This window comes from Schistocerca cancellata, chromosome 2 (genome assembly GCF_023864275.1).
Source record: "Schistocerca cancellata isolate TAMUIC-IGC-003103 chromosome 2, iqSchCanc2.1, whole genome shotgun sequence".
In the NCBI taxonomy this organism is placed as follows: Eukaryota; Metazoa; Arthropoda; class Insecta; order Orthoptera; family Acrididae; genus Schistocerca; species Schistocerca cancellata.
Genome location: NC_064627.1, coordinates 549,981,737 through 549,998,492, shown reverse-complemented (window position 1 = coordinate 549,998,492; position 16,756 = coordinate 549,981,737). Strand labels below are relative to the sequence as shown.

The 16,756-nt window shown below is 38.8% G+C and overlaps 1 protein-coding gene across 2 annotated transcripts in view; it reads left to right on the top strand.

The window, feature by feature from the left end:
• LOC126162135 (male-specific lethal 3 homolog) overlaps positions 1-16,756 on the top strand; it is a 127,491-nt gene that overhangs the window by 80,382 nt on the left and 30,353 nt on the right. The window contains exon 8 of one of the 2 annotated variants that reach the window (XM_049918428.1): positions 961-1,180. The exons of the other annotated variant lie outside the window; for it this stretch is intronic. Within the exon in view, the coding sequence (XP_049774385.1) occupies positions 961-1,180 (220 nt within the window). The remainder of the gene's footprint in view (positions 1-960; positions 1,181-16,756) is intronic. 2 annotated transcript variants of the gene reach the window in all.

The following is a 16,756-nucleotide window of genomic DNA, read 5'->3' as shown; positions in this document are numbered from 1 at the left end:
GCATTTGGATTTGATTGTTTTCTTTTGATTTTTGCAAAGTGTCCACATGAAGCACATCATCCTCTTCAGAGTCCCAATCTCTCCCCATGTGACTTCCACGTTTTTGAAGCCATGAGGAAAGACATATATGGCTGTTGATTCGCTTTGGACAAAGAGGTGCACACCTAGCTACAATCACGGTCCTATAGGCAACAACAAATATTGTTGTATGAAGGCATAGATGGTTTTGTCTTACAGTTGGATAAATGTGTGAACAGTTATGGTGATTACTTTTGAAATAATAAAAAGTTTACTTATTTTTCCTTCTATTTAATTTTCATTTCACTGCCCCTTACACTCCTATCACTCTTTGTGTGCCGTACTTCAGAGGATGCAAAATGATGGTGGATCATGGTTCCAGTATATAAACAGTTTGAAAGAGGTTGTAGCATTTTTCAATTGCTACAAGGGTGAGCTGGCCATTGTGAGGATGAGGAGGATGAAGAAAATTATAAATTTGCCAGTATGGGACAATGGCCAGATGTTAGTTTAGTTATGCCTATGTGATGTTTATATTTCTAGTTTCTTATATTACAAATCTCAGTGAATGAAGTAATCTTAATTGCAGTACTCACATTTAAGCACTTGATCAAAACAGTAGCTGTTGTGATGCACATTTCAGTCAGATCTTACATCATGATTGTCAGAAGATGAGATCACACCTTGTCCTCATCACAAAAAAACCCACATTCATCAGCAGAAATATTTTAACTGAGGAATATCACATGTTAATATAATACAACTAGTTTTAATATTCTTCTAATATGAAAACACACACACACACACACACACACACACACACACACACACACACACAGACACACACACACACACACACACACACACACTCTTTATCTTTAAATTTTCATTTTCAGAATTTATTCTCAGCACTAGTAATTGTGTACTTTTCCATAATTTCAGTAGGTGCCAACAGTTTGAAAAGACATTCACGGAGCCATTGTCATACAGACATAGAGGCAAAAGATTTCATAACCACAGGTAGCACATCTAAGGTGGACGACAAAGAGTCAGAGAAACCTCTTATGAGAAACCCTGACTGTAGTGCCAATAATGGCAGTTTTTTTGTTCTGGTTGTACCAAAGAAAGAGCCATTGTCGGAAGAACATGATAAATTGCCCAGGTAACTTTCTCAGTTTATGCTAATCTGATGTAGAAAGTTTTTGTATTCCAGTTGTAATTTCATTGGAATCTTGATGCATGATATTTATTGTTCTTTCATGCCTGAATTTGAGGTGAATTTATCAGATTACTTCAAGTTTTAGTAGTGCTCAGTAGAAAAGACCTCTTGTAAAGGTGTTATATCCTAACATTTAGAACAACTTGGACTCGAGACCTTATGTTCAAATCTTTCACTCCTCAGCCTCACAACTTCACTATCTCACCAACCACTTAACTAAAGCAAAATTCACTTTTAGTGTTTACACTGTTACATTGAGATGTCAAAAAGTGTGGCATCTATGTGTGACCAAATTGGTTTTATTAACTACGAGGGCTATCCACAAAGTACAGTACGTTTTGGAATTAAAAATAAATAAAGTATTGGAAATTTTTTTTATTATGTACAGATGAAAGCCACATTTAAATACTACTTTTCTACATAGTTGCTATTTAAGTTAAGACACTTATCGTAGTGATGGACGAGCTTGGAAATCCCTTCGTCGTAAAATTTGGCCGCCTGCGCCTTCAACCATGTGGTTACCTCCTCTTGAAGCTGTGCGTCGTCATCAAAACACTGCATAGCCAACCACTTCTTCATTGCTGGGAATAAGTGGAAGTCGCTCGGTGCCAGGTCGGGACTGTACGGCGGATGAGGAAACAACTCCCACTTAAAAGATTTGAGAACTTCACGAGTGGCATTTGCCATGTGGGCCCGGGCGTTGTCGTGAATCAGCAAGATCTTTGAGCCCAACTTTCCCTGCGCTTGTTTTGTATTGCTCTTCTGAGGTTGTGCAGAGTTTGGCAATACCTTTGAGAGTTTATTGTAGTGCCTCTTTCCTGGAGATCCACAAAAATCACACATTTTCTGTCCCAAAAGACAGTCATTACGTGGTTGAAGGCACAGGCGGCTGAATTTTATGACGAAGGAATTTCCGAGCTCGTCCATCGCTACGATAAGTGCCTTAATTTAAATGGCAATTATGTAGAAAAGTAGTATTTAAGTGTGGCTTTCATCTGTATATAATAAAAAAAAATTTCCAATACTTTATTTATTTTTAATTCCAAAACGTAATATACTTTGTAGATAGCCCTTGTACTACCGTATCGTCAGTCTTTCTGATGGAAGAAATAAAACTGAGATATTAGGTGTAAATATTTTAAATATGCATTTTTATTGCCCAAAAGGAAGTATTGCACATTTCAGCAAAAAATTCTGTATGGTTACACATATTATGTGTAACAGTGAAGTAAACAGGTTAACCTTTCCTGATTTTGAATAACATGCTTTACTAGATTTGTTCCTGTTGGAGGCAATGTGCTGTTGCCTGCCTCAGACTTTTGAACTATCTTGTGCTGTCAGACATAGAGGTTTAAAACTGGTTAATGTGATGAACTGTGATGATTCCACCATTGTGTAACATTTGCAAGCAATGCAGAAGGCTCACAAATAGTGTAAGGTACAGCATGCTCAAAGCCAAAGTAACAAAAATCAGCAAGTGGCCATACGTGCATCTCTCCTTGCTCATCAGCTGGCTTGTGAACACTGACCATTCCTATTGTATACCGTTATTGGTGACGAGAAATAATTTTTTTATGCTAACATAAGAAAAAGAAAGGAATGGTCGAGCCCAAACGTAGCAGCAACTCCCCGTACGGAGACATGCTTACATCAACAAATGATCATGTTACTTGTCTGGTGAAACAGCGACAGAGTGGTGTATTATGAACTGCTTTCCTGAGATGTAGCCATCACTGCTGACTTACACTCAGGGACTGAGGACTCTTGCAGACACAGTCCAAGAACAATGATCAAACACCTGCCTGCTCGCATTGTGCTGAACTGACAAAAGATTTTATACATGAGGTGGAAAGTCACTCTGCACCCACGTTATTCACCTTATCTTGCACTCTCAGATCCAAACACAGCTTGATCAGTTCATTGCCCCAAAACCATATGATTTCTACAGTCACGGAATTGAAAAATTACCCCAGCATTGGCAGACTGTTGTAAATAGTGAATGAGAATATATCATTGATAACTAAAGTATCTTATGTGTCTGTGTTTGTTAAACTTTTGAAAAATGCTACAAACTTAGGCACCAACCCAATATTTAAGAAATTCTGGAGGGAACTGATTAACTGATAAGTAGAGCAAGGAGATTCTAAATTCTGTAAACACAGTTACTTCCATATTAAACTTCCTGGCACTTAAAATAGTGTGCTATATTGGGACTTAAACCCAGGACTTTAGCATTTCGCTGACAAGTGCGCTAATGACTGAGATGTCAAAGCATGACTTAAAGCAGAGTGGAAGGAAGGGGGAATAATTGCATGTCTCTTCAAGAAGGGAAGCTGAAGGGACTTAAAAACTATTGCAAACATTTTTGAGAAGGTTCTGGAGATCAGTGGAAGCATCTGAGAGAACAGAATGGCTTTGGGCCAGGACAACTCACAATAGATCATCTATTTGCTGTGAGGCAGCTACAGGAATTCACGAAGTGAAAATAGCATAAGAGTTGGAAGTAGGAGGATGGGTAGACAGAAAGCAGAGAAATTGTCAGTAACAAGGAAGTTCACCCTCTGTTATTTTTCATGGTGTTGAGGGACGACAAGTGACAAGAGAGATGATTTGATTGGGTACAGGAATGAGAAGGAAGTACAGAAACAATTAAATGTTTGGAAAGAAAACATGACACAGTTGAGGAGCAGTTGGAAACTGTGAAAAGTTTCACGTATGTGAGAAGTCGTATGAGAGCAGTAATAAGGAACAAAGTTACTGAGAAAAATAAGAATGTGACACACTAGTCACATTACATAGCAATTATGTTGAATGTTGCAGAAATCTGGATCATGAATAAAAGGAAAAATAAGGGGTAAGCATGTTTTTGAGAAGTTAGATAGGTATAAAAAACAGGGAAAGTATGAGGGAGGTAACACATGACATACCCACGCTAGATAAAAGAATAAAGATCAAAATTTTAGGGCCATTTCAAAAGTGGATGAAAAGAGGAAGCCAAAGGAGGTAAACGAGATGAAGATTGAAAGCAGGAGATATAAGGAACCCCAAGGGGAAAGTAATTAAAAGGAGTAGAAGAAAGCATGTGCGAAAGAGGAGGCTAGGTTAGAGTAGTGAGAGAGGTGATGGGAGGCTGGACAAAAGACTTGCATTCCAATCACTCTGCCAGTCTTGGGAAACTGTAAAAGATCGTGATGGTGAAAGGCAGTGTAACAGCTTGAGACATTTATAAATTGACACGCTTGTCTTAATAAAAATGTCTTATTCTTGTCAACAAAAAAGGGCATTCTAGACATGTGCCTATCACTGACATTCCTCTTGTGGAATTTAATAGTGACTACTTAAAGCAGCAAATAGAAATTGAATGTGCAGTTCTATTCACTACTTAAAGATGTTATTGTTGAGTACACAACACTTACTGTACACAAGAGATAAGCACCACACCTGAGGCGAGTTTCCCTTGTTTCTAACATACAGCCTATTATTCAGTCTGGCAAATATTTTTCACATAGAGCCCTCACACAAAGTAGATCTTTGAGGATTTTAGCAATCCACACATGGAACATTATTTCTCAGCTTTTTGAATGGAATGCTTGTTGTTAAAACTTCAACAGTTCTTTCCCTGAAATGGTAGTATCTTGTTTGCTTCTTTCAGCACTGGTTAAGCTTTCAACAACTTAAGATTGTGTGTTGAGAAGCAGCAGCTGTTTCTTGTAAGTGAAGATAATGCATATCGGATTTGAGGTGGTTTTTTACATTATCTTTTGCTGGCTTAGACTATTAAAAAAGGGTACTGAAAACAATTTTAAACTGTGGCATATGGTTTCTGAATATATACATAAATTCATAATGTTAAGACCCATGCCAACCAACACAACAGATGAAACTGAAGGTTGCACATTTGTTGTTCTGTACCAGTTCCTACAGCAGAATTCTATTATGTCATACGTGGTGTATATACTGTAGAGATCTCTCACCTGAAAGACATAGTTAGTAGCATCAGAGCCAAACTTAAAAGCACACTAATGTGTCATTTACTTCGTGCAGAGGTGCATCCCTTTTTTACAAAGTTTTCTTACATAACGAGTAACCCCATGGTTTAGGGGTGCCTCTTTGTTTAGTAATCAGAATTTTATTGGTCCAGGGTTCAAAACGTGCCACTGCTTAAATTTTGATCAATAATCAGTATTGATGGCTGATAACTTCAGGCATAAGAAGTCTCACTCAGTCTGCCAACAGCCTTGTCAGAGGGCAGAGGAGCAGATGGAAGTTCAGGGCACTCTCTTGTCCTTGGGGTGGGATGATGGTGATGGTGATGAAGTCTCATACTCTGTGACGAGCATAGTGGAACGATGCAGGAGACTCGCACTTCCATGCTAGGCAAGGTCCCTTGTGGAGGTGGTTTGCCATTCATTGCCTTCCTCCGAAGGTAAAGGGGATGGATGGATGATGGATGGATGGTGGTGGTGGTGGTGGTGGTGGTGGTGGTGGTGGTGAAGACAACACAATAATACCCAATCATCTCAAGGCAGGGAAAATCCCTGACCCCACTGGAAATTGAACCCGGGACCCTGTGCTCGGGAAGCGAGAACATGACCATGAGTAGCGGACTTGGGGTGGGAAACTGCCCCTAAAGATGGAAGAATCAGCAATGATTAGTGGCATGAGTGTGCAGAAGGCAGTGGAAACCGCTGCATTAAAGACAGATAATATGTGTATCTACAAGACATGTTGCCTGTAAGTGAAAGTGTCATGATGATCTCCCCATTGGTAAAAGATTCCGGAATAGTCCCCCATTTTAATCTCTGGGAAGATACTGTCAAGGGGGAGATGACCATGAGATAAAAATACAATAGCCAACAAAAAGGTAATGTTCTAAGAATCAGGATGTAAAATGTCAGAAGCCTGAACGTGGTAGGTATGCTAGAAAATTTGAAAAGGGGAAAGAAAGGCTCAAGCTAGATATAGTAAGGCCAGTGAAGTGAAATGGAAAGACATGGGTTTCTGGTCAGATGAATATAGTGTAATATCAACAGCAGCAAAAACTGGTATAACAGGAGTAGGATTTGTTATGAATAGGAAGTTAGGGCAGTGTGTGTGTGTTAACTGTGAACAGTTCAGTGATAGGGTTCTTCTTATCGCAGTCAACAGCAAACCAACACTGGCAATGATAGTTCAGGTTTATGTGCCGACAGACATCGCAAGCTGAAGATTAGGAGGTAGAGAAAGTATATGAGGGTATTGAAAGGGTAATGCAGTATGAAAAGGAAGATGGAAATCTAATAGTCATGAGGGACTGGATGCAGTTGAAGGGGAAGGAGTAGAAGAAAAGGTTACAGTAGAATATGGGCTTGGGACAAGGAATGAGAGAGGAGAAAGACTAATTGAGTTCTGTAATAAATTTCAGCTAATAATAGTGAATACTCTGTTCAAGAATCAAAAGAGGAAGAGGTATACTTGGAAAAGGCTGCGTGATATGGGAAGATTTCGGTTAGATTACGTCATGGTCAGACAGAGATTCCGAAATCAGATACTGGATTGTAAGGAGCAGATAGACTTAGATCTTACCTTAGTAGTGATGAAGAGTAGGCAGACGTTTAAGACATTAGTCAGGAAGAATCAATGTGCAAAGAAGTGGGGCGCAGAAGTACTAAGGAATGATGAGATATGCTTGAAGTTCTCCTATGGCTATAGATACAGCAATAAGGAATAGTTCAGCAGCCAGTACAGTTGAAGAGGAATGTACATCTCTAGAAAGAGCAACCACAGAGGTTCAAAAGAAAAACATAGATACAAAGAAGGTAACTGCAAGGAAACCATGGATAACAGAAGAAATACCATATGAAACTTGGGAATACAGAAATAAAAATCGCTGAGGAATGAAATAAATGGGAAGTACAGGGAAGCTAAGACAAAATGGCTGCTTGAGAAATGTGAAGAAATCGAAAAAGAAATGATTTTCGGAAGGACTAGCTCGGCATATAGGAAAGTCAAAACAACCTTCATTGAAATTAAAAGCAAGGGTAGTAACATTAAGAGAGCAACAGGAATTCCACTGTTAAATGCAGAGGAGAGAGCAGGTGGGTGGAAAGAATACATTGAAAGCCTAATGTGGTAGAAGAAGAAACAAGAGTCAATTTAAAAAAAAAAAGATGGGGATCCAGTATTAGAATCGGAATTTAAGAGAGCTTTGGAGGGCTTAAATCAAATAAGGCAGAAGGGATAGATAATATTGTATCAGAATTTGTAACATCATTCGGGGAAGTGGCAACAAACTAATGGTTAACATTGGTATGTAGAGTGTAGGAGTCTGGTGACATGCCATCAGATTTTCGAATAAATAACACCACAATTCTGAAGACTGCAAGAGCTGACAAGTGCGAGAATTGTTGCACAATCAGCTTAACAGCTCATGCATCCAAGTTGCTGACAAAAATAATATACAGACGAATGGAAAAGAAAATTGAGGATGTGTTAAATGACGGTCAGTTTGGCTTCAGGAAAGGTAAAGGCACCAGAGACACAGGAAAGGTAAAGGCACCAGAGACACAATTATGACATTGCAGTTGATAATGGAAGCAAGACTAAAGAAAAATCAAGGCACGTTGATAGGATTTGTCGACCTGGAAAAAGCACTCGACAATGTAAAATGGTGCAGGATGTTCGAAATTCTGAGAAAAATAGGGGTAAACTATAGTGAGATACAGGTCATATACAATATGTACAACAGTCAAGAGGGAGTAATAAGACTGGACAACAAGAACAAAGTGCTTGGATTAAAAAGGGTGTAAGACAGGGATGCAGTCGTTTGCCCCTACTGTTCAATCTCTACATTGAAGAAACAGTGATAGAAATAGAAGGTTCAGGAGTGGAATTAAAAGTCAAGGTGAAGGGATGTTAATGACAAGATTCACTGATGCCATTGCTGTCCTGAGTGAAAGTGAAGAGGAATTAAAAGATATGCTGAATGGAATGAACAGTCTAATGAGTACAGAATATGGGTTGAGAACAAGTTGCAGAAACACGAAAGTAATGAGAAATAGCACAAATGAGAACAGCGAGAAAGTTAACATCAGGATTGACGGTCACGAGGTAGATGAAATAAGGGAATTCTGCTATCTGGCCAGCAAGATAACCAATGATGGACAGAGCAAGGACAACATCAAAAACAGACTAGCACTGGCGAAAAGGGCATTTCTGGTGAAGGGAATTCTGCTAGTATCAGACACAGGCCTTAATTTGAGGAAGAAGTTTGAGAATATACGTCTGGAGTACAGCATTGTATGGCAGTGAAACATGACTGTGGGAAAACCAGAATATAAGAGAATTGTTGAAGCATTTGAGATGTGGGACAGACTAATGTTGAAAATTAGGTGGACTGGTAAGGTAAGGAATGAAAAGGTTGTGCGCAGAATTGAAGAGGAAAGGATTATGTGGAAAACACTGACAAGGAGAAGGGATAGGATGATAGGACATCTGTTAAGACAAGGGTCTCCAAACTTTTTAGTCTGCGGGCCACATTGATTCCTCCACGAAGTCATAAGGGCCAAGATCTACCTAGTGGGATTAAAGCACCCTAGCACTCCATGATCACCGTAATGTAAGGCTAAAGGAAAGATGAAATCGCAAAAACTTAAAGTTGTGGGAATAGCTAGCACTGAAACGAACTATGATTTTTATTTAATTACATAATTTTGATTGGTGGACGTACCTGACCGAAATTCTGGAGTATTTTATTCTGGCGAATTTCACCGACAAAAAAGTATGTCGCTGCACATTCTTCATGAAAGCGTCCTGCAAAGTTAACAAAATCTCAGAATCATTGTTAGCAACACTATTACTGCAAGACGTAACAGAGGTAGAGTATGTCAATACATTGTTATTTCAAACGGTGCAACAATAAGTTGTCTTGTAGTCTTGTGGCAACTAGCAGAGTTAGAGCATATATTTGATAGTTCTGTTGCGTGATTGTGTCTATGTTGCGAGTGTGTCCTGAGTTTTTTTAGTGTTTTATGCGCTGTACTAGTAGGTGAGATGACGAAGTGTGGGACAATTCAAAGTTTGAATTTGACGAGACAAGGAAAATCTGAAAATCGAAATACGTATAGCACGACTTGAGTATTTTTTCACTGTATTTTTTAGTGGAACTACAGTGAAATTGTGAGTATTTAATTTAGTAATTAAAGTACCTTAAAAATAAATTCATTGCATTTTGTTTAGGCAGACTACTCCCTAGTTTTATTAGTATTAAATAGCACAATTTTATTTTCAGGTTACAATCTTTTGTGAAGTTCTGTGCAAATATGGAAAAGAAACGAAAGGTTGACAGTGAATGTAGAATTTTTAAAGAGCAATGGGGATGTCAATATTTCGTGGTGGAGTCAAGCAACAAACAAATGTGTATTATTTGCAATGAAGCAATATCAGTCTCCAAAGAATACAATATAAAACGTCATTATGAGACTAAGCACTCTCATAATTACTCCAAGTTTACAGGATGCGAACAATTAGAAATGTATTAGTCTCTGAAACGCCAGCTAAAAACCCAGCAGTCGCTGTTTAAGAAAGTAAATGCTGAACAACATGCAGCAACTCGTGCTAGTTTTCGTGTGGCTCATTTAGTAGCGAAACAGTGTAAGCCATTTACTGACGGTGAATTAATTAAGAACTGTATTATTGCAACAGCAGAAGAAATGTGTCCAGAAAAAGTTAATTTATTTAAAAACATAAGTTTTTCGGCAAACACTGTGGCTCGAAGAATAGATGACATTGCACAAAATATATCAGCAGAACTGCGTGACAAAAATCAAGACTTAGTCTGGTTATCTTCGGCCATGGATGAGTCAACAGATGTATCGGATACTGCTCAAGTACTACTTTTTATTTGAGGGATTGACAAAAATTATGAAGTGTATGAAGAGCTCCTTGATGTTGACAGTATTCACGGGACGACCACTGGCGAAGATATTTTTAAAGGAGTTGAAAGGGCAGTTCAGAAAAACAATCTTCAGTGGAAGAAATTAAAATGTATTACAGCTGATGGTGGCAAAAACGTGTGGGGAAAAATAAGTGTTGTTGCTCTCCTTTCTGAGGCCGTAGAAAATGACGGTGGCTCAAAACCATTAGTAGTGCATTGTATTATTCTTTGTGTGGAAAACGTTTAGATATGTCAGTAGTTTTAAAGCCATTTATTTCAGTTGTTAATTATATCAGATCCAATGCACTCAGTCATTGCCAGTTCCGCGAGTTTCTTGAACATATTGAGGAAAGCAACTTGCCGTATTATACTGCAGTGCACTGGCTTAGCTGCGGTAAAGTTCTGACCAGTTTTTTTTGAACTCTGAACAGTAATTGAAATTTTTTTGAACGAAAGGAATCGCCCTCTAGCTGAGTTACGGAACAGTGAGTGGTTGTGGAAGCTAGCATTTTATACAGACTTAACTAAACATATGGATGACCTTAATTTAAAATTGCAAGGTGAAAACCAGCTTCTGCCTGATTTATACACGCACGTAAAGTCCTTTCGTTAAGATTGTTTTGTTTCAATCTCAGTTGAACAAAGTATGCTTCACACATTTTAATACATGCCAAACATTCAGTCAGCAAACTGAGATTCCGTCCTGTAACTTTCGCAATTGAAGCTTTGGGCACTTTAAAAATTAATTTTGAATCACGTTTTTCAGATATCGATGCAAATTCAAACGATATCAAGATATTTCAAAATCCCTTTGACGTTGATATAGAAGCGTTACCCGCAGGACTTCAGTTTGAAATTATTGATTTAGCAATGTAGCAACTTTTTTAAAGAAAAGCATTCAAAGTCAACATTACTGAAATTTTATAAGTGTCTTCCATCGACACAGTTTCCAAATTTACATAAATTTGCCCGTGACTTTTTTCCGCTTTTAGCACTGCTTATTTGTGTGAAAAACTTTCTCCAAAATGAAACATGCAAAAAGTATTTACAGATCAAAATTAAGTGACGAGCATTTAAAGTCGCTGATGATTATCTCTACCAGTAAACTTGATCCACAACTGGAGGTAATTACGAAAGGAAAGTTACATCTACATAAAAGTCACTAATTATCACTAAGATGTTAAATTTCTTTACGTGAATACTCTTAACACTGTAAGTTTTCAAGATATAAATTAATTAGTTATTTTTATACATCAGTTAAAACTAAAATATCCAATATCATTATGTACACCAGGTATTGTATTTTCTTTAAATTGTCTTTAAATAAAAATATTTTATACGATTCACGTGCTATGTGTATTTTACAACTTAATCAAAAGAAAGTGAAAGCTCGCTTAAGAAGCATCTTCTGTAATTATTGATTACTAACGCTAGTTGCCGAAGTGGTGTCCATTTGAAAGACTTGCACCAGACTCGTGAGTAGAATAACATGCAAAGAATTTTTTTACTTAAAATATTTTCGCCAAACTAGTCTGTTAACCATTCCTTTTTTTCACTATCACACGGAGAATGGTCTGTCTGTTTATTGTGGATAGCCACAAGTTTAACCATGACCTTCCGCTTTGTAAAGATAGAGCTCTGACAATGTTGCGGTGTATTGGTCGCGATAGGCCTCGAAACTCAATTGTTGGCAGTATAGGTACCACCTCAAATATTTGGTGGGCCGGATACCGAGGATGTCTGGCCAGCTAACGCAGGCCGGTTTGCTGACCCTCGCTGGCCGGTCACGGCCCGCGGGCCGTAGTTTGGAGACCCCTGTGTTAAGACATCTCGGAATGACTTCCATGTTACTAGAGAGAGCTATCGATGGCAAAAATTGGAGTGGAAGACAGGAACTGGAATACATCCAGCAAATAATTTAGGACGTAGGTTGCAAGTGCTAGTCAGAGGTGAAGAGGTTGACACAGGAGAGGAATTTGTGATGGGCCACATCAAACCAGTCAGAAGACAGATGGGTCAAAAAGAAAAATGAGTAAATGTGTTGTCGATACATTATTTATGTTCAGCTAATAAAACTGTTTGAAACTAGTGATGGTTCATCTGGAGACAATTCAATACAAAGTAAGTTACTAGGCAATTGGTTTTTTACTTTTATGTGTGAAAATTGTAACTCTATTAACGTTTGTAGCAAAGGCAAATTTTTAATACAGAAAACCAATCGAAGACTTCAGTTTTAACCTCACAAGATACTTGCTCTTTGCTTTTGATAGCTCAGAAGAGGGCTGCTGCATTCAAGTATGGCCATGCAGTCATTAAATATGAACACACTATACATCAAAGATTATATACAATTGATGAGTCATGATAAAAATTTAGAATTCTGTGCTCACTGATACCTGTAAGCATATGAGCTCATTGCTATTTCAAGATCCTTATGCTCATATGAATTGTTGCAGAAGAATGTTTAGATTTGTTTGAAATATGCAGTTTTACTGACTTGATCAGCTGTTTTATAACAACAGCAGAAATGTGGACTCTAAATTGCATCCAAGAGACAGCAATTAAAACATGGGATTTGACACTTTGTCATTTGACAAATTGAAAGAAACATTTTAGGCCAGCACTTCAGTACGGTGCAAGTTGGCAGGAACACAATTATTATGGTGGGGTGTCCCAAACTACCTTTCTGTTTTCTATGTTTTGGTGAATTGTTTTGGTGAATATATATTTTCAGGGTTTCCTGTTGCTCAATACTTTTCTTGGAAGTACACTTCATGGAAATATGATTGTTAAACAGTGCATGATTTAAAACATTAGGACAAGTAAAACAACAAATTTGCTTTAGATTTTTAATTTATGGATTACTAAAATAACAGTAGGTAGTTACTTCTCTGTATTTTATCAGTAATAGCTGCAGTTGAACTCTGTTACTGTTCCTTTGAGGTGTAGAAAAATAACCACTACCAGTGACAACAGAAGGTGCTGTTTAACACAAGTTAAGTTTCAGGCTTCTGCCCATATTCAGGTGGTTTACATTCATGTAAATGTTAGCATACTCAGTGTTTGGTGTAGCCTTATCGTTTCCATATTACATCCATCCTTCATGAAATCCTCCCCACTCCACCTAGAGTGTCTTTCCGCCGTCCACCTAACCTTCGTAACCTCCTAGTTCATCCCTATGAAATCCCCAAACCACCTTCCCTACCCTCTGGCTCCTACCCTTGTAACCGCCCCCGGTGTAAAACCTGTCCCATGCACCCTCCCACCACCACCTACTCCAGTCCTGTAACCCGGAAGGTGTACACGATCAAAGGCAGAGCCACGTGTGAAAGCACCCACGTGTGAAAGCACCCACGTGATTTACCAACTGACCTGCTCACACTGTGAAGCCTTCTATGTGGGAATGACCAGCAACAAACTGTCCATTCGCATGAATGGACACAGGCAGACAGTGTTTGTTGGTAACGAGGATCACCCTGTGGCTAAACATGCCTTGGTGCACGGCCAGCACATCTTGGCACAGTGTTACACCGTCCGGGTTATCTGGATACTTCCCACCAACACCAACCTGTCAGAACTCCGGAGATGGGAACTTGCCCTTCAGCATATCCTCTCTTCTTGCTATCCGCCAGGCCTCAATCTCCGCTAATTTCTAATTTCAATTTGCCGCCGCTCATACCTCACCTGTCTTTCAACATCATCTTTGCCTCTGTACTTCCGCCCCGACTGACATCTCTGCCCAAACTCTTTGCCTTTACAAATGTCTGCTTGTGTCTGTGTATATGCGGATGGATATGTGTGTGCGTGCGAGTGTATACCTGTCCTTTTTTCCCCCTAAGTTAAGTCTTTCTGCTCTCGGGATTGGAATGACTCCTTACCCTCTCCCTTAAAACCCAAATCCTTTCGTCTTTCCCTCTCCTTCCCGTTGGTTGCAAAAGCTAGAATTTTGTGTGTATGTTTGTGTTTGTTTGTGTGTCTATCGACCTGCCAGCGCTTTTGGTAAGTCTCATCATCTCTTTAGATATATTTTTCCCACGTGGAATGTTTCCCTCTATTATATCCATATTACATTTCCTTTTACAAGATTTTTTTTTTTTACTTGTTAACTCTTTATTAGTCACCATGCTAATTATTGGTGCTTCCGTGTTATGTTTTTGATAAAGTAGTGGCAGTTCAGATGTTCGTAACTTCAGAGGCACATCCACTCACAAAATCCAGTGTTTCATCTCTATTCATTCACGGATTATCATGATGAAGATAATGTAGATTTTCAACTGAATTACATATAAAAATATGTTTCAGTTATAAGAAATTGTATATGAAATAAACTTTAAGTTCACTACTCATAGTTTCAGTGTAGAGCAACTACTTCTCCCCCTAATTCTATGGAGGGAGAAACTTTGCCGTATTTTAATTTTAAAAGATGTATTAGAAAGTAATGGTGTTCTTATGAAGTCCTGAATCAAATTTTAACCACATTCAGCCTGCTTGCATCTCGAGCAGACCTTGCTAGAGCACTCCAAACTAACTGGAACTGTTGACATGGATATCTCATTTTTCTCTTCAGACAAAGAGGGCAAAAGGCACATCTATTTAGTTCTTCAAACAGTTCTTTCCATGTTTGGCATGTGTTCTTCTGATCCTGTCACTCAGCTCCTATTACAGACTCTCACTAGAGTCTTCATGAAGATACATCTCACCAATACTTTCGCCACTGGGTAAGCTTGATGCCACACAAAAGAATTCACAGCACAAACAACGTCCACTGACCTATGAATAAGTTGCATGCATTTGGTTGAGACATACCATACCATCTTTTGTTGTATTATATAACATGATGATCTCTGGTTTACGTGAGTCATGCTCATTGTTTACAGAGTGGCACGCAGGAGAGACCAGTATTGCAGCTATAGACTTATTGGGTGCAAAGAAAACCAGTGTCATGTCTGCAGTAAAATCGTGAAGAGGTGTCTTCATGACTTGATACTTATTGGGTAGAAATCGCTGTGGAATCTCTCTTTTTCAGCATACTGGCCTACGAGAGATGGTGTCTTAGGTTCATTGACTACTTTTAATGACTAGTACCAGTTTCACTGTGTATTTTTCTGTGTGTATTCACTATCTTATGTCAACTGTAAAACAGCATATGTAGTAACACTGACTTTTCTTATGGTTTGAGAGGGTGTTACCATTGCTGCGTTTCGTGGAATAAATGTATGCATTATACAAGTAATCTGTACATTCATCAGCCAGGCACTGAATTTTCAAGACTTTTTTTTGCCAGTTTGTCATATACATTCTAAACCCACACACTCTGTGGAAAGGTATAAGCATTTTATTGACACATGTTGCACCTACAGGGTAGCAAAGTTGATTCATTTCAGTGTTATTCAGAAATATCTGTGAAGTTGCTGGTGATTTGTATACTGTCTTCCCTCACAATTATTTGGATTGTAAAATAATAATAATCCAAATAATAGAAATAAAACTTACTGTCTTGCGCAACATACTAAGCATTTCACAGGTAAAATCAGCGTGTCCACTTTACACTGATGGCTAGTGGGTTGCCTATTTGGGATACTGACTAATCTGAAAAAGCATAAACGTTGTGCTACATCATGTAGATGCCTCACAATGTGGAAACATTGCATTTCCAGGCGGGGGATTACTCTCAAAAATGACTTGTTTGCCATCAAGCACAACACAGTAAGGGTTTTCGATGTTCTAGTGATGATGCAGCTTGTGCTTCGTGTTCTGGTCCTACTGAGCTATCAAAGTGCGAGTCATGGCATACCCTAACTGCTCCACTTCTGTTAGCACATTGCCTCCTACTTTTCAAACGTAACAGAACCTTTTGTATGCCTTTCTTGACTAATGCTCGGTGATGAAAGGATATTGCAACAAAATGGCTTGGCAACACCTGCTAGGAAGAAATGTTGTGAAGGCAGCTTGGGACTAGAGTCTGTATAGCTCAGCTCGTAATGGGTATTCACTTTTGCCAACATTCATTGCAAGAGATGCCACAACTGAGTTGACATTTAAAATTTATTGTTTACATAGATCTGAAGATGATAGATGTTGGTTGTAACCAGTCATACCATAAAATAAACGTGTAACTGACACGGCCAAATGCATGATCAGTTGTACATGGTATCTGGGAAAGATGGCGTTCCTGTTTTGGGTCCCAATTCGGTATGCAATTGATCCGCCAGAAATTCCACTGTTAGTAAAATTTCTTGCTTAGTTCTTAAGTATGTAATTTTTCTTCAAAACAATATAGTTATGCTTAGTGTGTCTATTGATTGCAATACTGACGACAGGTACCAGGCATGTTGTTGTTGTGGTCTTCAGTCCTGAGACTGGTTTGATGCAGCTCTCCATGCTACTCTATCCTGTGCAAGCTTCATCATCTCCCAGTACCTACTGCAGCCTACATCCTTCTGAATCTGCTTAGTGTATTCATCTCTTGGGCCCCCTCTGATTTTTACCCTCCACGCTGCCCTCCATTACTAAATTGGTGATCCCTTGATGCCTCAGAACATGTCCTACCAACCGATCCCTTCTTCTAGTCAAGTTGTGCCACAAACTCCTCTTCTCCCCAATTC